The following is a 26,264-nucleotide window of genomic DNA, read 5'->3' as shown; positions in this document are numbered from 1 at the left end:
AGATATTTTATTGGTTTTGAAAGCCTGGCCGGATCTAAGTTAAACTTTGTGGGCGATTAAAGGATGATCTATATGCGGCATGGAATCATGCGTGGTAAATTACTCTTTTATGGAACTATTGTTTTTTTACTAGGAACTAGATTAGTATTTGTACATGGAAGTGTCCTCCACGCTGATCTAGTTAAAGCCTCTAGAAAGAAAATACTGCGTCTTCCTCATGGTATCCCCGTCTACAGTGAGGAAAACTTAACGATGTGTCACACTAAACTTATTGTATTTTCGTGACCCCCGAATGCAGTCTTCCATCCCCAAAGCAGTTTTTGTCATCAGCCCTGTAAGGCCTTAAGTTAATGCCAGAATTATCTTGGGGCTAGAATCTAAATCAGACAATAACATATCCTCTTAATTGCCGCCAATGCTTTTTTGACAGAAAGAAATGGTGCAAAATTGATCTTTTTTGTATTTGGTAGTTTATGAACTCATTTTTGTTTTGTAACGGAGAACATTGAACCATATCTTTTCTAATCTTCATTCCTTTTTGATGCTGGTACTTCAGTTTTATTTCTTTTTATCTGTTTCACTTCTTTAAAGTTTTTTTTTGACTGACTTTGTCTGTTCGGTGAGCTTTTACCATGACGGTATGCGCTTCAATTTAACCACACAGAAAATATATTTCAATATTTCCACGCCTGAACAGCGACAGCAATTTATTCCTAGCTAATTTAGCGCTACAACAGAAAAGTTGCGCTTCAATGCTAGTGTGAGCATGAATCTACCATCTTATTACCATAAATTGCGTGGCCTTTGTGGTATGTGGTAGTGGTCCCATGATTTTGTCATCCTGCTATATACATAAGCTACTAACAACGGATTTCTCTTTCCTGTGAAACCGAAAATGAAACATTTTGTTAAATTCTTACTTCAAAATTACAAATGACGTTGAAACTAACTGAAACTTAATGAGCTATTTTTATTTTCTGAGCTGTAGTTTTCTACCAATTTAGATAACTGTGTACGATTTAGCTAGCTTTGCGACTGTTGCTTCTTTTAGTCGTCTTTATCCAGGCAAGATATATTTTTAGAGACGTTGCTTGTCATTGCTGATTTTATTAGCAATGAACGCTTGTCATTTAAAAATAGACATTGAGTTACAGTTCATATTGAATGTTTTTTTTGCCTGAATTATGCTTAGTTTTGTTATTTTTGTTTCAATCCAACATTAAACAGAAAATTGAGCTGAGTAAGGTTTCATTCGACCGAATGGGATTTTTTTGATTGCAAGATTAAATTGTTTTTTTTTCAATTGCATTTTGACTCCAATCAGTTCAAGGAAAAGAGTTCGATGCCTGGCCTAATATTGTTTTAAAATTGTGGCATCAAATGAATAAATGAATACTTTTTTATTTCCATTGGAAAAATTTTTAATACTTCACTTCGCAGACCCGTTTCAGCGATTAAATTACATTCACCTTCGATTACCGTTGCAATTACTTGATTTTTTTTTGGTGGCAATAACTTATGTGATGAACGTTTTCGAAGTCCAAAAAAGTGCCATAAGCAGAAATAAATTTGAGTTGAAATGCTCGATTTGATGTCTGGACTAGTCGATTGGGTTCTAAACTCTTCATCGTCAACGTGTGTTTCAACTTGAGGAAGAAAGTGACGATTATTTGCTCTCTTCTTCCCCTTGCTATTTTCTCATCTGCGTAAAGAAATAGCCTTGAGGAGATTTAAGTCCCAGAAGTGAATTTTAAACCCCATTTTTAGCCAGATATCAGCCGTATGAAGTGAAGATTGTTGCGTGGCTCTCCAATGGAATTGAATTTGGTGTGCTTGTATGCGGTTGTAATTAAATTGCAACACGACTCTAGGAGAAATTGAGAGAAGACATTTTCAGTTTCTCATGCATTGTTTGCTATGCGAGGTAAGTTGAAGTTCAAGACATAACCTGCAAAACATAACCTTTTGATTAGTGTTGCTAAGCTTTGGACTATTTTTTTTTTAGTTTGCGAGGGTCTTCGGTGTATGCACGGTCGGTAGGGTTTGGATTTGTTGTGTTCTGGCTGTTAAACCCGATTGTCATCTTTGGCAAAACCGATAAAAAGTAAAACCTCGATTAAATGTTAGGAAATATTTAGTCCTAAATAATGATTTGAAATGTTTTATTGTGTGAAATGATTTGAAATGGGGCAGCCCTTAAATTTATGGGTACGCCGTGGAAAAGTTCATTGTTAGTATAGAAAACCTAGTTGCTAGGTAAATACACGAAGCCATAAATCATGAAGACAGCACTTGTCTGAAGATAGAGAAATCTCTGAATTATGCTGCAGTTTCTAGACATGCATTCACGTCACCCTAAGTTTATTCGGTCAGTGTTCTAAAGGCTGGATCAATGGTAGCAACTACAGTATTCGAGTTTTCATGTTTCCAAAAACAAGTTATTTCTGCTCTTGTGGTACTAAATTGTGACAACTACGATATTTCCTGTTCTGATAGAAAATGCTGCACACTCTATTGTTAAATGTGTGCTTGTATGAAATGGGTTCGAGTTAAGATTCTCTGTTGAAACATTTGGGTCGAATGTCTGATCGTGCAAACACAGTAAGATTGCTTTATCATGTGTAATTCTGCATTCTAGTATTTCTATATCGGTTTCGAGAAAAACATATTTCATGTTTCCGGTCTAAACAGAATGGAACATTCATGCTCGTTGTATCAAAAGTGTATGTGCGAGACCTAGCGACCAAATTTTTTGGCTTAAATGTATTAAAAACGAGGACAATCAATGATATCAATTGCATCAATGAATTCCGTTGCTTATATTTCGGTTGTAAGCCTTTTTTTGTTTTTTGGAGACTTTAAATGGCTTCATACATTGTTTAAATGATCAGGAACGAAGAGGTTATAATTAATGGGTGCCGGACATCAAGCCGACGGGACTTCAAGCCGAATTGTAAAATTAGGGACTTCAAGCCGAATAATTCCTTATAAAGTCGTGAAATATGAACAATTTGAAAACTTTTTTGAAGAGTTTCTGAATTTCATGATCTTTCTTCACTAGTTATTGGCGTTTGCATATAATTTAAGGTTCCAAATGATGTTCCGGAAAGTTGAAAAGTAAAACATGGTTGAAGGCATTTTTCATGTTTATAATTTATGCATTTCAAAAACCGGCTGATGTTATTAACGGATGCGAATCACAAGTGGTGCATTGTCATGAATAACGCTTATTATGGACTTAACTTGCCAAAATTTTAGAAGAGCAACATTTTGCAGATGATAAAATAGCGTTTTGGGGTGCTTGTAAAGTTTTAATTTCGGCTTGAAGTCCCTTCGGCTTGAAGTCCCGTCGGCTTGTTGTCCTAGACCCATAATTAATACTGTCCATATATCATATTTTTGGCCTTTAGTCACCCAGTTTGACTTCTGAAGCTCTTTAGGGTTGGTTTTCTATTTAATTTTAGGTACCTCAACAAAGCTCATAGGGAGAAAAGTTTGGTATCATTCTAAAGCCTTGTTGGTTTTTGATTCGGATTCCAAAAAAGTGAAGAATTGTCTGTGTCGAAAAAATAGTCTCAATTTTACTGTTTTTCAGTCTAATTTACACGAAAGAATGAGAGAGAGTGAATTTCCTGTCCAACTCTACTTAGTGTATCAAAACGAACCTTCTTTTTTCTAATTAAATCACAAATTTAGGTGCATTTTTTGGGGCCTTTTTACAGCTTTTTGATAGCATGTTCGTTGACATTCGCTTAATTATAAGTTAACACAGTTGATGCAGTTCTCTTTGTTCAAATGAACCGAAAAAGATATTTGCTTCAAATATCAGTACAACAGTAAAAACTAACAGTTTTTGAAATGCATAACTTATACATAATTTGGTTTTTTGCTTTCGGAATTGTTACATGCAAAGTAAGTGTTATATTCCAAATTATTACTTGGAAAATTGTGTCTATTTGTATTTGGTGCCGCTTAGGCTGAATGGCATTGGAAATTTAGTGGCATATGTAGCTGCTTTCTTCGTGACTAGTGTTAGTCGATGGTTAAGCGTTCGTGGCTGAATGCTTAGCGCGTGAGACTCAAAATCTCTATACTGCAGTAGGTGGTAGATCGAATCCTATACCTGGCCGAATTTTTTTTTTTACTAATTCGAGGCTTATTTTTACTTTATTGCACTTTCTAGAGCTGCTTTTTGTCGTGTTCTCGCTAGTGTTTGCGAAGCGAGTCTTCGCCTCTGTGTTTAACTATAGTAACCTCATTCTTGTAGATAATCATTTAATGGCACTCTTCCCACCGTCCAGAAAAAAGTTTCAGTTGTTTTTTTAAAGTTTTTTTTCTTGGATTTAGGTGGTCGGGGAACATTCAGTGCTACTTGCCCAGCAACCGGCTATCTAATCGTAGATCTTGGATTTTGAAATTTTTGTCGGCTTTTGTTAGTTGGACCTTTTTGATTGTAGGAGCCCCCTGAAAACAAAGACCATATTTTGTAAAATATTATTGCTTTTATTGGGCGCGCGCGCTCCCTTGTAAATTAGCTTTTAATAGCGCGTAGGCATCTTTAGAAAGTTTATAGGGTCGAACGGTCGAAAATTGAGGTTATAAATCAGTACCTTAGGGGAGACCTCTATAACGCAATGACGTTGTTGTATCGGTAGTGTTGCGTAGATCCACTTCGCCTGTGTTGTTATTTTTATCTGGTTATCGTTGACTAATTTTGATGTTAATCATTTGACCCTTATACCTTTCGAATGTTGACCTATCTCATTATCTGGCTGGCAATCACAAGTAGAAATTTACTTTGTAATCGGCTTAGAAATCAATATCAGCAATGTTGGTTTTATTTCAGACTGGTAACAAGCGTAAACAACAACATCAATTGCAGCAACAGCAGCAACAACAACAACAGCAGCAGCAATTGATAAACAGTCATTTTCAACAACAGAACAACTTCGCACCCCCTCTCAACACAAATAGTCTCCAACATAACAGCACCCATTCTGGAGGAGGGGGCAACAGTAGCAATAACCCTGTGGGCGCCCAAGCGGGAGGCTTGATGATGCCCTCTGCGCCAAATGCGAGAGCGAGTTGCGAGTCGTTCCCAGGGCTGGGCGTGGGTAGAGCCATTCCAATCAAAGAGGTAATTCGCCATATATGGTGCTGCAATCGATGCATCTTGATTCAAAAAAGTTCTGATTTCAACTAGAAACCAGTAAACCCTAGTAACCCCAGCCGGAGTAACAGAGAAAAGATTAAAAACAAATAAAACAAGAGCACCCGTTTGCAGTGCAGGTGTCAATTCAATAATTCCTGACTGCAGTACTCGTTGCCTTTTTTTCAATATATCTCGCCGTTTTTATCGGAATGCGCAGGGGAGTGATTGAATTAAGCTTAAAAATGAGCGTTAGTTGTGCGAATAAGATAAGAGAAACAGTAAAAACTTCGGATTGGGAGTCTAATGCCGTCTTCATCTCTCCATCTCCACGAAATAATTAAATCTGAAAAGGGTGAATTAATTGATAAATATTGACTTAATAACCACCATTTGATGATGAGGTTGTAATGTGTAGGGTCTACTATACAAACGTAGCAGCAAAGCACTGGGCAGAGAGTGGAAGAAGAAGTATGTCACTTTAAACGACAACGCCACCCTCACATACTACCCAAACTATGCAGTAAGTAAACACGCTCTTTTTTATTATGTCTTCTGCGTGAATCGTCACGTTTGAAATGCACTCATTTAAACCGCATAATTTTTATCCATCCTGTTTACCCAAATAATTGAGAAATATGAGATATACGAAAAGTGCAACGTTTTTTTGGCATTGTAATGGTGCTATTGATGGGTGATCTTATTTGGTCTTTGATCTAGGACTACCAGTCGAACAATGCTAAGACGTGCAAAGAAATTTCACTGTACAACTCATCTGTGAAAGCATCTGCAATATGCAGGCCACGTAGCACCACAGGGCTCGGAAACGCACTCCCTACCAGTAACTTTGGCTCCGCCTCTGTCGCGCCCAATCAAACAAACGCGTTCGGGAGCAGGACCCAGTCCATGTCTATAACGACAGCCAGTGCTGCTAGCAAATCTTCACCTTCAACACCCACACACCTGCTGGGAAACAACGTGAGCGGAGTACTCATCAATGGAGTCAACTCCATGCACATAGACCCAGGTTCGCTTTCGAATTACTGGAAATCGCTTCCATATCTTCGAGAGAGTTGTAGATAATTTCTAAAAGTATTGTTCAATTAAACAATACCATTTCTGGTGCATTGATAATAGGTACTTGAATAAGAACTAGAACTTTTGTGCACCTTTTTGAAAGCCACTCAAGATATGTTCAGTAAGACCCGAAAGTTTACTCAATAGTTACCAGTTGTTTTTTTTTCAGATGCTTCTGCAGTGGGCTGTCGCAACTCGTACAACGGATCCACTCCACAGTCGTCACAATCGAGGGTGCTGAACTCGGCCTCCTTCGACCTAAACAGCAACCTCAGTGTGGTGTCATCCTCTAACCACCCGCAGCAGCAGCAGCAGAACACACGTGCAACTCCAGATCTGACAACAGACCACCAGTCACTCTCTCTGCAACAACAGCAGCAAACTAATGGTCAGTCGAGTGGAGGAGGAAAAGATAAGGAAAAGGAGGCTTCCGGAGGGAACAAGAGGAAACACAGAAGACAGAAAAGCATCAGTCAGACAAGACATTCCGCCTTAAACGACGGTTGGTAAAATTAAAAGCATTATCCCATCAATGGCTGCATTTTATGCTCACAGATAGTAAGTTAATGTAAGTTAGAGATCAAATGAGACTTAGGGTAGACTGAGTTGTGCTTAAAGTTCTTCTAGTTTAAGCCTTGGTGATAATGTGTAAATGTTTAGATTCCGACGACGTGGAGTTCATGATAATCAAAATGGACAAGAAGTGGCAGTTCGAAGCAAACTCACCTGAGGTAAGCGAAATCATCCTTTACAGTTTTTGTCTATAGATTTGAGTCCCTGAGCCATATACCGTTTTATATCATTTTGATTGAAGTTAACAAATCTTGAATGACTAGTCAAGTAGGAAGCATAAGACTCGGGAGTGTTCATCAGTTTTTGAAGCAACGATGATTTCATTGTAACATGTCGTGAATTTGACTAGTCCAGAAAATAACTGCCTAAACCATATGTTTCGTGCTTTGTAGTTTTTTCTTATAGATTTAGTGAGTTAAAATTTATTTACTCTCACATTGAAATGTTAGGATCGTGACGAGTGGATATCGGCCATTCAGCAGCAGATCGAGACGAGTCTTCTCAGTGGACCAGACTCCACGATCACAAACACCACCGGAGCATCTTTGGACAACATCATGTCATCTACAAACCAGAATCAGAGCTCCACTCATTACAACAGCCAGAACCCCAACTACCCCTACGTGCAACAATTCCACCACAGCTCCTCGGGGGGTTCAGTCCCAAGGGGTAGTAATCAACATCAGCAGCACATGTCAACACACGGCGTGAACGGACTGGGAGATCACTACTCGCCTTTCGTTTTGCCATCGCTTAACTTGAACGACGCACATAAACAGGCCATACTTTCACTTCCTGGAAATAACAGGTTAGATATTCACTATTCTACGCTCGATGTAACATGCAATTATCCGAATCTAGGAGGTATAATGCACTTTTTGAGTTCAATTGAAATTCATCTGCTGAAAGTGAGGTAAATAGCACTCTCCAAATACGAACGTGGAAATGGCGCGAAAAACGTGAACGATTTCTAGTTTCGAAAGTGGAATTTACTTTCAAGATTTCCCAGCGGAATAAAAACTTTACCTATTGGATCCAGTTTTCTCAAGTTGAGTTCGTGTTATCAAAAAAGCGCCAATCATAAATTGTTCTGGAAATTCTAAGAGAAGAGCTTAAAGGGCATCTATTTTTTTCTTTGAAATTCTATTTTTTTCAAGAAAGTGTCAAGTGTTTTTTTTTTCAAAAGTCAAGTGTCAAATCTTCGATTGCTATGTTTCAATTTGCTACAATTACCGGCACCACAACCTTTTTGATGAAAAAAGCATGCTCATCTTCAAATTTACTAAATCTTGGCAACGAAGGCGCAGTTAGAATGTGTTAGGCTTAGTCGGTCAAAATTGGATGCCGTAATTGTGGATTTATCATTGGCAAGCAGTGGCAACCGCCTCGCTTCATGACCTTATGTTCGCATTTTGAAGTTCTTGTTTATCTCTCAGTAGATCATGTTATTTTTTCAGGAAACTAATATTTGTTCATGAGGTTTGACTTCTGGCTTTAAATTGATTTCAAATTTGATTTCTGAGGAGGAAAATTTCCCTGTTCAATGGCAAAAGTGTTAATAGCGCAAAAAACGTGAATGCTTTTTAGTTTCAGAAATCGACTTAAATTTTCCCAGTAATATTATTTAACCATTTTAAAAAGTATCTTTTGAGCTAGTTTTTCAAAATGGGTTAGTTTTATTACAACAGAGGAATAGAGATTCAAAAAGTTCAAAGAGCTTAAGCGTAGTTTTTTTAAGAGCCGATGAACTTAGTTCAGCTCCTTATATAGGTGGCGATGATTTGTTAGTATTTTTTTCAGGAAAAGTCTTAAGATTAACTCACGCTCAAATTTGATTTTTTGCGGTTTGAGTTCTGATTTTTTTCAGTTCATTTCCTTTGTTAAAAGGAAGGCTAACTCCACCATCAAACAGCTCAAGATAAAAGGTCACGTAAAACGTGATCGACTTCTATTTTCAAAACTGGAATTTAATTTTCGAAACTTTGTCATGTCACACTAGTGGACAAAAATAGCCCCAATTTAGGTTTTTTCTTTCACCAATGCCTGTTTTTGATTTCCATTTGGACTACATTCACTTGGAACTTCAGCAAAATGTTTACATGTATTTTAAAGTGTAGTATTTTAAATTCATTTTTTGAGCGCAGTATCTAAAAAAGTTGAAAAAGTGAAGTTAAGAGCGTCAAGGAAACTAACTAAAAATAAAGTTTTGGGTTTTTCTTTACCTTTTTGTTCAAGAAAACTTAAGGAATCGATTAACGTAGTTCACGAAAAACGTGATCGACTTCTGGTCTCGAAATTTGAATTTAGTTTTCAGATTTTCTTGCGAAATAAAAAATTTACAGTTTTCTCAAATTGGGATTGTTTTTGTCAAAAAAGTGTCAATCTTAAATTGTTCTAGAATTTCTGAGAGAATGAAGGCCATATATTTTTCTGGTAAAATCGAAAATTCAGTTGTTGAAAGTTGAGAAAGTCAGTATTTTTTGTTTACTTGCGTTCATTGACATTTTTACCAACTGTCTGGTGGCTGTTTGTTGTTTATCTTTGTTGTTGGGTTGACTTTTGATGTAACTATTGGAGCGGAATTTGGTAAGTGTCGATGTACGAAGTGAAGTTACTTATTTAGGTCGTATTTTCTTTTTTTAGGAACGTTTCTTACATTTGCCAGAGCAGTTGTCTTGTGATCGAGTACCAGATCACCCCGTAAACAGCTTCTTACAATAAATCGTTTTTTTTATGATGAAACCGTATTAAGAGTAATGAACGTGGTGAGTAATTTTATATAGATTTTGCTGATTTTTTTTGTTTTTTTTTCAGGAAAAAGTTTCTTTTTTAAAAGGGAGACAAACTCCCCTAACGAACAGCAAAATTGTAGAGGTCACGAAAAACGTGATCGACTTCCAGTTTCGAAAATGGAAATTAATTATCAGATTTACCAGCGAAAAAAATATATTTTCCTATTGATCCAGTTTTATCAGTTTGGGTTAACTTTGACAAAAATCAATGATTAATCATCAATTATTCTGCAAATTCAAAGAGCTTTAAGGCCATTTATTTTCTTCGAAATTCAAAGTTGATTGAAAAACCAAGTAGTTCTTTTTTTTCAGTTTCCTTGCGCTCATTACTCTTTTCCAACTGTCAGATGGCTATGTTCAATTTCCTGGTTCATCCCTTTTTTGCCTGGAGGTAAGGTTGTTGCCTTTGCACCCTAAGGCCTGGGTTTCCATATACGGTCGGACCGTGCTTTTTTTTCAAATAGCTATGCGTGCAATTGATTTTTTTTCCGGTTAAAAATGAATTGTCGGACTATCGTTTGTCTGCTCGAGTTACTTTTTCGAGGTTCATAAATTTTCGTGTAAACAATTTGGGCGTACCCGCTTATGCAGGGGGCTTCTAATAATCTACTTTTTCTGTTGAAATATTAAATCTCAGATTTGGGAGCTTAGTTTTTGAGAAATATCACAAAGTTTCAAAAAAAAACGGTTAAAAAATCAAATATTTGACTTTTCCGAGAGCATAATTTTTTAGGTAAAAAATTGGGTCTAGCAGCTCTTGCCGGGGAGTTTGACCTACACATCCTTTTGATTGAAATTTAAAACTCAGATTTGGGATTGTAGTTTTGAGAAAAGTTCCAAAATTGAAAGTTTGATTTTTTCGAGGGCCATAATTTTTTGTGAAAACATTTGGGCGTTATCGCGTATGCATGGGAATGATCTTCCCATTGAACCCGAAAACTGCAGGGAAAAACTGGGAGAGCAGTTTTCGAGAAAATGAAAAAAAATTCCCCCATACAGACTTTTTAAAAGCTGTAGATAGTGGGGTAAGGTAAGCGGAGACGGGGATTTTGCAGGCACACAGAAAGTGTCCTATCAAATCTGAGATTGTGGGAAACTCCCCTGCATAAGAGGCTGCGCCCATTTTCTACACAAAAAGCTATGATTTCTCGGAAAAACCATATTTTTTAATTTTTTTTTACTTTTCTCGATAACTATCTTGCCAAATCTGATATCAGGTTTTAATCGAAACATCAGCTTGTTGAAAACTTAACCGGATGAGCGGCTACATCCAAATTTTAGGCAAAAATTATGGCCTGCACAAAAGACGAAGCTTTGAAATTTTTTCTCGAAAACATGCCAAAGTGTTCAGTCGATAAGCTCGGTTTATGAGTATTTTCTTGACTTATTTTTTGCAGAAGGATTTGGAAAGTCAAATTTTTTGGCCGTTTTTAGAGGCTTTAAGCTTTTAAAAACTTCCCTAATAAATCTAAGATGAAGGGTTTTCCCTGCAGATGCTAATTTTTAATTTTTTGAAAGAAAAATGTTGTCCTTGGCGAAAGTCTAATTTCTCAGAATCTTTCATTGTCAGCTATTTTAGTAGAGAAACAGTAAAGGTTTTGGGCTAAGTTCAATAGTTGAAATGTAGAAAATACCCAATGCACATGGCATCAGCATAAAAATATCAAAAAACATCAAACAAGTACCCCCAGCTTTAGCTGAGCGCCTAGTTTTCATTCATCAAGACATACGTATATTTTGGTTAATCTGGTTTGTTTCATTTTTTTTCGACTTCCTATGTTTTCTACGTATGTTCTATTGCAATTGTTCGAAGCTTCGCTTCGCCTCTGTGCGAAAAGTTATCTGCGCTCAAATTGGTTTGAATTTGATTCACTTAAACGTTCTAATTTTCATAGTACATATTCATTTGCTGAATGGAAGGCAAATAACGCTTGGTATAGCAAAAACATTTTCATTTTCAAAACAAAATTTTGTATTATGGTTTCCCAACGCTACCAGAAAAATTATATTTTGATCCAGTCTGCTCGATTTGGATTATTTTTTCAAAAAAGTGTCTATTATACAAGATTCTTATTATACAAGGAAGAGTTTTTAGTTCTTTGAAACTCAATTGGAAAATTTTTTATGATAATTATTTTACTAGTTTTTTTTGCGTCTTGGTTGTCGCTTTTCCAATAGAACGTTGGTTATGTTATTATATTACCAGTCCATTTTTTCCAATGTAAGTCGAATGTTTCATTGAAATTCGAAAAAATATATATTTTACGAAACAAGTCATTTGGCTGTTTTTGAAAACTGATTTTAATTTTCAGATTTCCCAGCGGAATTGATGAGTTATGTCGACTTCCAATTAATTTTGCGAGGTTACATTATATTAAACGATGTATAGATGCGACCACACTGGGAAAAATCACGAGACTTATTTAGGAGTTGCCCTGAATACCTATTGATCCAGTTTTCTCCATGGCTAATTTTATCAAAAAGTGAAAAATTGATATTGTTCTAGAAATTCGAAGAGCTTTAAGGTAATATATCTTTTTCTGTACACTATCGATGATCTTAGTGTATTTTTGCCATAATTTGAACCGGGCCTGAAATTGAGGCCCGGCCCGGTTGGGAAACAAAAATTTCAAGGCCCATTTTTAATGAAAACACGAATTTCCTAACAAAAGTAAATTGAAATTCAAATTTGAAGTTTAGCAAAAATCAAAATTTTTTAAGTCCATTGGCCGCAGCCGATCCTAACAGTTTGATTTGGCTGACTTTTCCCGCAGAAAGGAGGACACACTTGGTTGTCCGGATTTGACCAGCCCTGCTGAAGTTGCGCTCCCTCTGGGCGTTTGTAGCTTGAAAGGTGCGAACTCTTTTGAAAGTCAGGCGCGGCCTGGTTGCTGATTCTAAATATGAAATTCTGTTCTCTGCTTTAGTAGTGGCTTTTGTATGGTGTGTATTATGAGTCCGTGGCTGAGTGGTTAGTGTATTAGACTCTTAATCTGTAGGACGCAGGTTCGAATCTCATATATTGCCGTTTTTTTTTTTACTAATTCGATGTTTCTTTGCGTGCATTGACAATTTTCCAACTGTCCATTCAACTTTCTGTTGGCTACGCTTGAACTATATTTCAGATGCGCAGACTGTGACGAGCAGGACCCTAAATGGGCAAGTGTTACATTTGGGATCCTGGTGTGCATAAAGTGCAGTGGAGTCCACAGAAACCTGGGAACACACGTGTCTCGAATCAAATCATTGGACCTAGACAACTGGACGAGCAGTGCATACAATGTTATGATCTCAGTCGGAAACCTAGTGGCAAATCAGGTATTCGAGGGACGACTGTTCGGATCTCCAAACGACTCGCTCTCAGGTGTTAAAAAGTGTAACCGAACCTGTACGGACGAGGAACGCAAAGCGTACATTCAACAGAAGTACATAGAAAGGAAGTTTTTGTCGCCTCTGCCTTTAAGCACAACAAGTACAAACAACAGCCGAGCCTCCAGTTCACAGCAGCCGCTAGCAGTGCAGTTGATTTCAGCCGTGCAGAGAAGGGACATACCTCTGGTGCTACTTTTGCTAGGTCATTGTGCCCCCAACAGATCATCTTCTTCTGTGTCTCCCTCGCCCTCGCCCGCCAGACGCAGCAGTGTGGTAGGGATTGGGGTGTCTTTACCCCCAAATGCAGTCCTTCAGCACTCAGCCGCAGAGTTAAATCATCACGACCCCTCAGATAAAACACAGAAGACGGCTATGCACGTGAGCTGTGAGACGAATCAACCAGCCATTGCATCTCTACTTTTAGCTGTGAGTAGTCCTAGTGTTGTTGAATTCAAAAAAATGTTAGTTAACAGTGAACTTCAGAATTAGTTAATTCTGCGCGTTACCTGATGTTGGTAGTTTCCGATGAAACAAAACGCTGTTTCGGTGAAGTAGAATGATTAGGGAGCGCTACCGACAAATTTCCGGTTTTGCTACTCTAAGTATGAAATGTATGATTGTGAAATAGATCTTGATGTGTTTTTAGTTTGGAGCAGAGAGCCGAATGAAAGATTGTGACGGCAGGACACCTCTGGACTATTGCAAAATATTCGGATCCAGAGTATGCGAGGAGCTGCTTTCTAACTAAGGTGGACGTTTTAATCTTTTTTCGCCCTGTTTCTCGACAACTGCCGAGTTCTTCACTTCCTTGTGGATGTGGCATTACCACTTTGCTAGAACCCTGCAGCCTATACCTTAATGTGGATTCTCATACCCTCAATTGCAAGCCGTCATATCTCTAAGCACATCTCCAAAGAACATCCATCTCATTTCGACCTGATTTTGTTACGTAGCTCTTCTGGGATCTAAATTCGTAAGCGTCTGAAACGAAATGTGGAGAGTTCGTCTCAGAGTAAGGACAGATTAGAGCGCTTCAATGAATAGGAAATTAAAAAAGAAACACAAAAGCAACCCAAAAAGAAAACTCGCTTTCAATTCGTGGCTTTGTTCGGGCATTGGAACAGTTTTTTCGCCATCCATTAATAAACTGAGAACTCAAAATTGTCTTGAAAATTGTTTTGTAGTCGAGTGTTAAAGGTCTCTTTTATTCCAAGACGTGCGTGCTATTTTATCTGAAAGCCAGAAGAAACATTGTTACCTGTACCAACTATCAAAAATGTTGCTCAAGGCTAGCACATTTTGCTGTGAATTAATTGTTCTGTATCATTAATTTCATACAATCGACCAGTCAATAGTAGTTAGTTTCTTATTTTTGCTCAGAATTTATTACCTTTAATTGAACTATTCAGAAACAATGACCTTTCTCGCAGTACTTAAAGATGAATTGTTTTGATTGGGCGTTCTTTTCCAACGTAGCCTTTAATTGGTGGAAAACAAACTAATTTCAAAAATGGATTCGAAATCGTGGGCTGTTTATTGATATTGATATTGCGAAAAAGTAATTTATATATGATGAATTTGTACATAACTAGAATACCTTTCTCTAAACCCTCTGGATTAGAATGTTTCGCAGTTTCGTACAGCTGTTTTGACATCACTCATATTTGTGTAAACGAACTTATTGAAATATTCAAGCGCGATTTTGAGTGAAGTCAATGTTTAATTGCTAATTTTTGTCTGATTGCTGTCCAACATTTTTTGTGATCTTAAATTATTTTCCATATTCTCTTTTCAAATTCAATCATTAGTTAAGTAATGCCAGAAAGCAGTGGCGAAAAAATAGTTTGGAGTAGTTGTAACGACTTCAATTAACCTCTTATGAAATTCATCAAACTCAATACGAAAGTTATCAAAAATTATTGGAAAATCATGTTAACAATTACCGAAATCATGACATAGAATTTATATTTTAGATTTCGAAAAGCATCGTGGATCTACTGAATAATAGCCGTCCCTTTGGTACCAACTTAAAAAATTGGCAGCTCTATAAATAAAAGCAGTAATTAGCACTGGAGCGTTGTTTAAAATTCGAGTTTTGCTGCTATCTGATTGGTCGAAAATTCCACAACTTAATCTACTTAACATATGCCTCCCTTTCTTGAAATGGAGGCAACTGTTGAGTAGATCCAAAATCGTCAAGATTTCATTTTAAAAGTAAAAAAAATGACTGGGACAGCATCCTGGCAACAAATCAATTTTGGTCCAGTTTTGGATACAGAGACGTCTCAAGACCCCCAAAAAATTTTACTGAGAGTCGATGAACGTAGTTCAGAATATTACACGTCGCGATGGTTTTTTAGGAAGTCTTAAAATGTGCTCAGGCTAAAAAAATTTTCGCGTTTGACTTTTGATTCCGTTCATTTGCTTTGCTAAAAGCAAGGCACACCAATATCGAACAGCGGAAGTGTAAAGGTGGCATTTAATTTTCAGTTTTCACAGCGAAATATAAATTTTAACTATTGGTCGAGTTGATTCAAATTGAGTTAATTTTATTGTAAAAATAACATCCATATATTATTCTAGAATTTCTAAGAGCCTTAAGACCATCTTTTGTTTCTGTGAAATTTGAAAGTTGAGATTTTTTTCAAAAAATGGCCGTATCAAAAATAACTAAATATGGGAACTAGAACTTAGCGGAGGGCTATAATTAGAAACAGTCCAAAAATCAGCTCTTACATTCAAACTGACTGTGGCCGGAAAATTCTGTGCTAAATGCACAGAACCGTTCATTTGTGTACTTTGAATGAAGCATAACAAACAAAAGATGACTGCTTTTATCAGGGCAAAGCCCTAAATGTCCCGACTGCCCTTTAATTAGTCTCGGATAATTTGTTAAACTAAATATTGGCAAAACTAGGATTTTTAGGCTGATAATATCAAATAGGCTGGAATTAAAAGTTGCAATTTGAGTCGTGCATGGAGTTACTACAACCAACTAGCTGCCTCGATTCAATTCATCGAACGTTTTTGTAGTGCAGGATAAAAAAGCAAGCAGCTTAATTCGAGCTCATGGCTGGTTAATATAGTGGTGAGCACAGGCGGCTGGCCCATGCAGCTCAGAAATGATCCCGCGAAAGACCAGAGTTTTTTAAAAAGTGATCTGAATAAAAAAAACACCCCGAGCATATAAATTCAGCACTTTCATCGTAAGTCGGAAGAAAAAGATCATAAAATATCACAGCAACGTAAAAATTGCTTGTTCAAAATGGAAATGAATAAACAGACAAAAATTTATTTAGATTGAAGCTTTATAGTGCGTTGCTATCATTAGTTAGACAAGTAAAACTCATGTATAATCAAATTTTTTGAGAGTAATGGATAATGCATGTGCTTTAAAATGCAAAGGAAATAAAAACTATTTTTTACCATTACCTCTAGCGCCTCTCAAAACATCAGCCATGCGTTTCAAACAAATACCTTCAAAAAACACTCAATTGAATCAGACAATTCGACTAATCAAAAATGGGGTATTTATTGAATAAGTCTATTTTTTGCTATTTTGGTTGCTGCTTCCCCTTGCGTTTGAAAAAATGAACTTTTGCTTAGCAGCTTCCAGCCTAATCTGATCCAAAAAAGTGTAAAAGAATGAGTGGCTCCCATGTAAGAGCGCAGTATCGCCGAAATGCAATCCAACCACGGAATTTGTCGTTCTTAAAAAAAAATCTGACGCTGCTTGAGTTTATGAACCTATGATCACCAGGTTTGATAACGCATGGCCTCAAAGTATTTTGTTGAGGCTACGTCTCCGCCTCCTAATTGAAAGGCCGGATGTTGGAATCCCACAATCATCCGTGCTCGTTGCTCGTTGCTCGAGAATGAAGTAACATTACCCAGTTAGAAAAAATCACCAAAAAGTTTGCACGAAGTTTTCCAGCCAGGAAACAGCAGCGTTTCTCCGCGATGAGCTGACCAGCTTGTATGCTGGTCTTTTCCCTTGTGGACAAATCGTCTGCCATAGTAATTGCAAATGTTAATTATTGTAGTTTTGGGGGTCTCATAAATCAACTTTTTTATCGGTTATCTGATGTTTGCTCAAAAGTTTTCGGTTTTATTTTCACTTCTCAAGTTTATTCCGTTGCTAGTTTAAAATTCAAATGTCTAGCTTGGCATTTTGCCTAGATTTTATGAAAATATATGCGATTGGGCTTTAATCAAAATGTCCTTTTCTCAAAAAGATTCCAATGATTTTCAGTGTTTTTGGAAAGAATGCCTACGCGCGTGTGGGCCTGCATACTGTCCTAGTCTCTTTTTACAAGACTTTTTCGACAGCCTTCGAAATGTTCTGTGGGTGGAATATTTTCCCCATATTTTTAAATCTTTTTCTCAAAACTATTATCACAAATCTGCAACTTTGAATTAAGCAAATACAACGGGTTTTGGAAAGCTCCCATGAACAAGCATCTTAGCCCAAAATTTTTTAGTTTCAAAGTTGAGGCCCACGGATATTTGAGTTTTTGATGTTTTTGAATCTTTTTTTTTGGCGAAAATTAAATTCTGAGTTCTGAGATTTGGTTTCAATGGAGATAATGGATAGTGTGAAACCCGTTTGCATTAGCGGCTACTCACAATTTTTTTTAGAAAGTCGTTCTCGGAAAATCAATTTTCTAAAAATTTTTGGTCAATTTTTGGGCTTTTTTACTGCCAAATTTTATATCAGGACAGATTTAGGGAGGATCGGGGGAGGGGGACGTCTTCCCTTCTCAGGGACTAGACCCCCTGCCGACCCAAAGGGTCCCTCTTTGTACTTTTTTCAGATATCCATTTTTGGGAACGGACCCTAAATTTTTCTAAAAGCGTTTTGGGCGCCAATTTATATTAAGTTCGAGGGGTGAGAGCGCGCCGAAAAAACACTATTTTTTGGTCAAATCTTTCCATAAACTGACTGAAAACGCCTTTTGGCCCGTTAAAAAAAGGTTAACAAAATTTTCGATTTTTTTTTTTCAAAATTCCCCCTCGAGAAAATCCTAGATCCGCTCTGTCTTATATTATAGATTTATTTAAAACAGGCTCAGGAAAGTTTATGTTTATAATTTTATAATTGGCTAAGCCCAATTATTTTCAGAATAAAATTTATCGGCTTCAAAAATGTTAAAATTTTGAAATTTTTTCGATTTGTTTCGAGAAACTGAGTTTCGGGAATCTTGTTTATTTTAGCGGCCTGGATTTTAGGATGTATTTTTTAACTGAAATTTCGACTATTTTCAAAATTTTTTTGCATATTTCAAAAATTACCCTATCAAATTTGAGATGAAAAATTCAATCGAGAGAACCGATTGCGAGACTCCAGAAGAGGCGACTCCTTAATTTCTTAAGGGAGAATTGTTGTTTTTGGGTAAACTCCATATCTCAAAAACTTTCCAGATCAAAGTCCAGATTTTGAAAATAAACATTTCTTCCCGTGGAAAACAAATTCAAAAAATATCGAGCTTGAGCTGATACCTTGTTAATTTTTATGAAAACCTGCAAAAATTTTGATTCACCTTGTTTTTTTTTCAATATTTTTCATTTGCCTCTGTTTTAAAGTTATAATCAACACTTTTATTCATTTGAGCTGGATTTTTTAATAAATTAAATGAATCATCACCGCAGATATGATTGCAAAAGAAGTGCCTGCAACTACCTCAGCTAAAACACAAATTAAGTTATGGAATTAAAAAATGAAATTACACTTGAATAAAATGGTGTTTTAGCCAGTGAGGCTATAGACTGATAGCTTACTTCTGCTCATGTCAGACCTACAGCATGCTCCAGATGCAGCTTGGCTGCTGTATCGCCAACCTTTAGTTCCAATTAAAATATTGAGTATATTTTTTTAACATCCATCGTCATCTTTGTTGAACGTCAGGGCAAGGAGACAATTCGTTGAAATCGACAACTGGTACTTTTAGAAACCTTTTCAGCTTTTTTCATTAGCTTTTTAGATCTCAAGCCGAATGAAAGGTGAGCGCTGGAGAAAGCGCTCAACTTTTGCTCTTTTTAAAAGCTTCCTTTAAAAAGTTTTTTTTTTGGTTATGGTTAAATACCGGTCTGGTAAATGGCCGGTATGTCGAAAAACCTAACGCCCGTGAAACTAGTTGGGCGTTTTCGGATGTTTCAATTGAAAGCTTGCTATAAATCAACACAAACTATAATCGATTTCAAATTTCAGTTGCTCATTTGGTAAGTGGCGTATGAATTAAAATGCGTTATTTGCGCACGAACCGAATAATTTGGTGTCTTGTGAGGCGACAGCTCCAACAGTAGTTCACGCGTACTATTCTTGTCGTGCCGAATGTAAGAGCTGCCGAGCAGGTCGTCACTTCTTGCCAATGGCAGATTACGAATTATCGCTTGTTACGAATCGTCGCTTTTTGTTAATGTTTTGTAAAAATTGTAGTTTCTAACGAATTGTCTCCTTGCCCTGAAGTTCAACAAAGAAGACGATGGATGTTAAAATCAAAAATAAAAATGATCTCTACAAGGATTTTAAGAAGGCAACTAAAAGCAGTGACAGCAACTACTTTTGCTGCTAACATTTTGAGATCTGCTTGCCTAGTTCTTGACAAAGATGTGGGAAATCAGGTATACAAATATTAATAGTCACCCTAACATCTTGCGTCTTTATTACCTGTTGCATTACTTCCCCTAGCATTTGGTGTTCTGTTTTTTTTAAATAAGTTTTCAGGAAGTTTTTGAAATTCGCATGGTTGAATTCTGATATATAAACCAGTTGCAAATACATTTTAAACGTTTAAGTTTAATGCCAGAGAAGAGCAGCAAAAAATGAATGTATCTGCAAAACCAAAAAGGTTTCAATAAATGAAAATCGAGTCTCTAGGTATGTCTCATTGTCCATCTTTAAAGCACTCCAGGTCAATTTTTTGATAGCTTTCGGCTGCAGGTGGTTGAAAGCGGCTCTGGTCCGGACGGGGAGGGGATGGGGCTGGTCTGACTACATCGCCTTGTTCTGGGTTGAGATCCCCTCCACTATTCTGTAGCATCATGATCCACTGCTTCAGCTCTGATATCTCACTCCTCATACTGCTGATTCGCTCGTCCAGTTTGTCCCCCTGAAGATGTGACTAACAAATTTTGCCAAAATTACCGAAGGACGATAATTGCCAAAGTTTGGACGGATTTGGAGGCTAACCAAGAAGTTTCCAGATTTTTTAAAAGTTGTTCTTCATTTACATTAAGTCCAATTTTAAAATATCAGATTCATATCCGATTTAGTGAGGTTCAAGTCTTGCACAGGTTAGAAAATAGTCTAGAAAACTTGCTCAATTTTTAGATCCAAATGAAGTCTATGATTGATCAAATAAAAATCTCAGAAATCTCATCACTTACCTGGGCCATCACTTCTCCTGTAAGCGCCGAGCAAAGGTCTCTTTTTCCAGGCTGTGTTTTTCCGTTTTCTCTTCCACCAACTGCTGCTGCTGGTACATTGACCAAGTCAGGATGGTCGTCATTGTTTGTAGTTACAGTGCTGAAATGAATGATAAAAATGTCTCTTGGTGCAAGTTTCGTCCTATTGCAAATTTTGGGTTTTTTCGGTTATACTCCCCTAAACGGATATATTTGACAATTCAAATTTCGAGTTGAAATTGAAAGCGAGGGAAACAAACAATTAAACACCACTCGCGTGCAATTAGCAGCTGCTCGATTTGGATTCATAGTAATCATTAGAATCACTTCTAATCCAGCAGCTGCTAATTGCACGCGAGTGGTGTATAATTGTTTGTTTCACTCTTTAGCGCTTTCAATTTCAACTCGATTTCAATTTCAATGTTCCGAAGTTCAATTTCAATATTCTGACTTTTACGGTGTATGGATAAGTAATAACATAAAAAAACAAGACTGCTCGTATCAAGGCGAAGCCCTGAATGTTCCGACTGCCTTTTAAGGTTTATGGAGCAGCAGTAAAAGCATAAAAAAATGAAATGAAATAAAATAAAATGAAAATTTTTTCTAAAATTTGAAAGTTTTTGTGAAAATCATCCCCCCACACGCCATATAAAGTACAAAAAGAGAGATTTCGTTCCTTGTAACAAATCAATTATAGCAAACAAGCTTCGTTCAACCAATTTGGAACGATTTATAAGACGGATTAAATCTACGCTTACGCGTTAATAGCGCGAATTATATCGCGCGTTAATTGTCCCAAATTGGTCAAAATGGCCAAAATGGCAATCTTTAAACCCTCATAACTCTACGAAAAATGATCACAGGTGAAATATCTTTTCAAACTTAAACTCAGGACAACAATACCTTTTGAATCATAAAAAAAATTCCGTCAAAAATGGCTAGTTAAAAAGTCGAAATTTGTCTGAAGAAAAAAAACACCCCGAGCACAAATATTCCGTTACTTTCGCTACGAAAGTCGGAACAATAAACACTCTTTCCAGTGGCCTGGTGGTTGAACCATCAAGCATTTTTATAACTAGTTTGGATCGCAGCTTTGGCAAACTCACCACGCGTATCAGCCCGATTACATTAACGGATCAAGTTAACATCCTCCATCCTCCCCCCAAGTAGACCAAGTTAAGATCCTCCACCCCAGTGCTTTTTTATTAAATTTGCTAAGCGCTGCATGTAAGGAGCTTGATTCTGATTGGCTGGAAAATCCCAACTTAGAACCAAGTTAACACCCCCCCCCCCCAACGGGTTTGGGGGACATGGAGAATGTTAACACGTTTAGAGGGGAGGATGTTAACTTGGTTCTGAGTTCGAACTTTCAGCCAATCAGGTGGGGGGCGGGGGAGGATGTTAACTTCATCCAGCTCAAATTTTCAAATAATTTTGAAAATCATTTGGCTTTCTGAGAGACTTTACATTTCGTTTTTGTCCAATTAAAAATTTGTCGAAGTGCTAAGCTGTTCAAACATTCAAAATTCAGTGAACAAATCATTAACTAAGCATCGAGTCAACCAACTGCAATCATTCACATTGGCGGGCTCATCTACACATGCTAATAGGCTGGCCCCCTGGAGTATATTGATATAAACACCTATGTCGATTGATATACAATAAATGCTACAATGAGAGCTTTTTTCAGAAAAACCGGGACTTATGCACAAAACGGCCCAAAATCAAAATTTTTAACTTTACCTAAATTTTAGGTGGAACCTATAAAACGCGAAGGGCCGAATGCCCGAAAATAGAAATCAGCCAATCAGACTCAGTAATCTGAAGTTTGGAAAAAAAATAAACATTTCCAGGGACTGAAAATTGATATTGGCCGAATATAAAAACGGTAGAAAAATGCCAAAATTTCAAATTGTCACTGACGCCGCCAAATTGGAACAAATTTTATGTTTCAAGGGTTTTGTTATGAAAGAAGCAAAATGTTGCTGCATTTAGTTCATTTTAATTCAATGGCAATTGCTTTTTTCCAAAAATTGACTTTCGGCTAATTTTGTTTTCGGTCTTTCGCTCACAAAATTTTTCGCCCATTCAGTTCTTCGCGCATGAGAAAAGCCCCCAAATTTTATGCGGCACAATTTGATTGGCTAATATTAGCCAATCAAGTTCTAGCACATGGTTAGGCTTTTCAAACAACTAGTCCAGCTGAAAAATGTTAGCAGAATTTACCGAAAGTGTGAATTGTAGTCAACTAAAAAATTTAATTCATGTTTTTAGTGAAATTTTGCCAAGACGGAAAAGTTCTGCAAAACGGTTTCAACATATTTTTGGTCATTTTGGCCAGTCATTTTATCTGCTTTGAATTTTAATGGAAATGTGACACAAGGTTGCTTGCTTTGATTGACTAATTAATCAATCAGATTGATCCACATTGACATATGATCAAGATGTAGAAATACTTATTTTGGGCCGTTTAGTGCATAAGACCCAAAAAACCTAACTTAGCCTTAAAATCAGCACACTTTGAAAACTACTTGGGTTGTTAGGATATCTGAAACTTTATTCTTACCTGAAAGAACACTTGAACTCTTGAACCTAAATGAACTATCCGTCGATTCAACTGCAATATTTCACATGTGCAAGCTAATCGACTTGCATAGTAATAGTTATGCGGCAAAAATGCATACTGCTTTAATCACATGCCGGTCACCAAGCAAACAAGTTTTCTTTCTCAATTTATAATTTAAAAAAATAACGCGCAAACATTAGCTGTTTTTCAGGCAACATAAAATCACACAAAACTGTTGGCATCAGGGCGAAGCCCTGAATGTTTCGAATGCCTTTTAAGGTTTATGGAGCAGTAATAACATTTAAAAATTAAATGAAATAAAACAAAATGAAAAAAAAATTCTAAATGCTTGAATGACCCAATGCTTGAAATTAATTTTAGCTTTCTATCAGCCAATCAGAATTGAGTATTCAAAATCTCAAAGTAAATCGCGAAAATCTCAAAGTAAGAAAATCAGTCAAGGCCATTAGTGTTAATATTGACCGTTTAGATAATAAGCAAGTGAGTTTTCAAGACTGAAAAATTCTTATGATTCTCACCTCATTAATCTTGATAATTATCTGAATAATATTGCGGTTGTAACGCGCATTTTGTAATGTTTTTGGTTATTTTCCACTGATTTAATACATTTTCTGTTAATATTGACTTCGATTTTGTGAGAAAGCATTTAGCCAATAGAAACGCTTAACGATTTTGATTGGTTGAAATTTTTCAAACATTCGGTCCTTCTAGCATGAGAACCCTCCCCATTTGGAAAGATTTCTAAGACGGATTAAATCTCCGCTTACCCGTTAACAGAGCGAAATATATCGCGCGTTAATTGTCCCAAATTGGCTAAAATGGCAATTTTTAAACCCCCATAACTTTACAAAAAATGATCACAGTAAAATATCTTTTCAAATTTAAGCTCAGGACAAGAATGCCTTTTGAATGATATTAAAAAATTTTGTCAAAATTGGCTAGTTAAAAAGTCGAAATTTGTCTGAAGAAAAAAAACCCACCCCGAGCACAAATATTCCGTTACTTTCGTATCGAAAGTTGGAACAAATACTGAATGACGCGTGTTGCAAGCTTGGCAACGGACAAAAAGACTTCATTTTGAGTCTAGAGCTGGTTATTAACGTGAAATGGCGCAGCCCCGTAGCGCTCCCACCGGCAACCTTAAGCCAACAGAGGTAACTTCAACATGGTAGGAGGAGGTTAACGGCAAAAATAAAGGTGAGAGATTTTTGTAATAAAAATGGGGAAAATATACAAGACGAAAAACGAGGACAAGAAACAGTACGAGCTCAAGGGAAATGATGAAATCGAAAGAAACTTCGCAGAGAGCAAAAAAAAGAGGAAGAAGGAACACCGGCTTGAGATATACTACACAGTATAAATGTGAACCACACGAATGAAGAGAACAACTAGTAAGAGATTCGGTGAAGACTAATAAACCATGTGCAAAATTGAAAGACTAAGACATTAAAAAAGTCAGAAGAAAAATAATATTAAAGAAAGGAACTAAGGGGAAAAGGCATTGAAAACAAGATGGAGGATGGTAATATACACGTCTTGAAGTCAACAAATGTCGAAGAATATCGGCATCCAAATTTGATAGTGGAGTCCGTACCCAACGGAAGCTGTTTTTCTAGATAGAAATTTTATGTAGATTATCTATCCTAGTTTTCTCGTATTTTCCGGTGAACTCCCATTTGTACCAACGTTCATTTGTACCAAAATGAAAAATCGGTCCCATTTGTACCAAAATTATTCAACTCGTTTTCTGATTGGTCGAATTGTGAGCCAACGAATAATTAAAATAATTTTCTACTGTTCAAACAGAAGAAAACTTAGCAGCAGAATAGTGACCACCGCAGTCGCGCCAACGTGTTGCGAGCTTGCCAATAGAGGGTATGTCTCTATACGAAATTTAGAGCCATTTATCGCCGCAAAGCGGCGACGCGCGTGTAGCGCGCCCACTAGCGACCTTAAACCAAGAGCTTAAAATATTCGGCTTAAAACAGTGGGCTTAATAGTTGTTGGCCTATTGAATAATTTTGGTACTAACATGATTGATTTTTTATTTTGGTGCAAATGCGACTGATTTATCATTTTGGTACTTGTGAATAATCACCTATTTTCCGTGCAGAAAGGATCTATTTCTTTTCTAGTTTAGAAATAAACAGTTTCTGAAAATAAATAACCAGAAATCAGTTCACTGCTCAACCGCTACGAGATAAACATGCTTCGAGTAACAGTAGCTATACAATGCAAACTTACATTTGTTTATAACAAATTATATACAGCTAAAACTAGGCAGATACATCTAGGAATGTAGCCTAGTGGATAGAGCAAATGTCTAAGAAGCAGAAGGTCAGGTGTTCGAGCAAATAACGAAGTTGATTTGTCAGTAAAATACAGCATCTTCTTTATTGCACTATTAGAAGAGTCGAACTTGTGTGAGACAATCAAGATAAACATAGCGAAAATCGCACAAAACAAAGAACTAGAAAATTGAATGGACCATTTGGTATAAGAGCAGAAATGCGACGAAATACAGTAATTGAGAATCAAGCATAAAATATTCTGTTTAATAACCATAGACAGAATAGAGGTTCAATCAATCAAACAGAGCAATTAATCAATGGAGACGAGGGGGATATAGGTCAGCTCGGGGAGGAAAGCGACAACTCGGTAGACGGTTCAGATAGATACCATTGGATCATTGGTTGAGAGATTGTAAAATCAATTGTTTTATGGTTCAAAAATGGGAGGTCGTAGAAGAGGAGACCGAATGAACAGAAAAAACTCAGGGTATGTTAAAAGAAATTGTGCGAATTTTCCAAACAACTATAGCGGAAAGGCATGAAGAATTGAAGAACAAAAAGCTAACTACAGAAGGTAGAATGGCTAAGTACTCAAGGTTGGCTGAGGGGTTGTAAAAAGCAGAATTTGTTTAACTGCCACCAGTTAGAGTGGCAGATAGCTTTATCTGGTTGAAACTGAACATGATTTATGATGAGATATCAATGCTGGTATGAACTGAAGCAATCGAAAAATTACATATAACACTTGATTTTCTGAATAATTAAATTTGAACACCAGAAAAGATCTTTAAAGTAAAACGATGGGCTGTGGGCCACCAAGTAAAGTAGATTGGCAGAAATTGAGGATAAAACAAAGAATACGGGATACGGAGAAAAACATTTTTGAACGGAGAGGTTCCATAACAAAGAATTCGATAGAAAATTGATCAAAGTCATTTTCTTGAGATTTGGACATGCGAACGAAAGAAAAACGAAAGTCATCGAGCAATAAGAAATGAATAAAAAAAATAGATCTGAAA

General features: G+C 36.8%; 1 protein-coding gene and 1 long non-coding RNA gene across 2 annotated transcripts in view; one reads left to right on the top strand and one right to left on the bottom strand.

Moving 5' to 3' along the window:
- LOC134844629 (arf-GAP with GTPase, ANK repeat and PH domain-containing protein 1-like) overlaps window positions 1-14,752 on the top strand; it is a 67,059-nt gene extending 52,307 nt beyond the window's left edge. The window contains exons 10-17 of the mRNA XM_063861408.1: window positions 4,847-5,137; window positions 5,568-5,672; window positions 5,870-6,176; window positions 6,396-6,728; window positions 6,887-6,957; window positions 7,249-7,607; window positions 12,717-13,389; window positions 13,610-14,752. Of these exons, the coding sequence (XP_063717478.1) occupies window positions 4,847-5,137; window positions 5,568-5,672; window positions 5,870-6,176; window positions 6,396-6,728; window positions 6,887-6,957; window positions 7,249-7,607; window positions 12,717-13,389; window positions 13,610-13,711 (2,241 nt within the window). The 3' untranslated portion in view covers window positions 13,712-14,752. The remainder of the gene's footprint in view (window positions 1-4,846; window positions 5,138-5,567; window positions 5,673-5,869; window positions 6,177-6,395; window positions 6,729-6,886; window positions 6,958-7,248; window positions 7,608-12,716; window positions 13,390-13,609) is intronic.
- Window positions 14,753-19,840: 5,088 nt separating this feature from the next.
- LOC134845163 (uncharacterized) lies at window positions 19,841-23,108 on the bottom strand. The gene is made up of 3 exons (XR_010162718.1): window positions 22,934-23,108; window positions 20,350-20,488; window positions 19,841-20,072 (listed from the first exon to the last, which is right to left on the bottom strand). It is a non-coding gene; the product is annotated as an uncharacterized LOC134845163 (long non-coding RNA).
- Between the last annotated feature and the right edge of the window lie 3,156 nt (window positions 23,109-26,264).

Source organism: Symsagittifera roscoffensis, chromosome 4, assembly GCF_963678635.1.
Source record: "Symsagittifera roscoffensis chromosome 4, txSymRosc1.1, whole genome shotgun sequence".
Classification (NCBI taxonomy): Eukaryota; Metazoa; Xenacoelomorpha; order Acoela; family Convolutidae; genus Symsagittifera; species Symsagittifera roscoffensis.
Note: the sequence above shows the minus strand (reverse complement) of the source record. Positions and strands in the feature narration are given on the sequence as shown.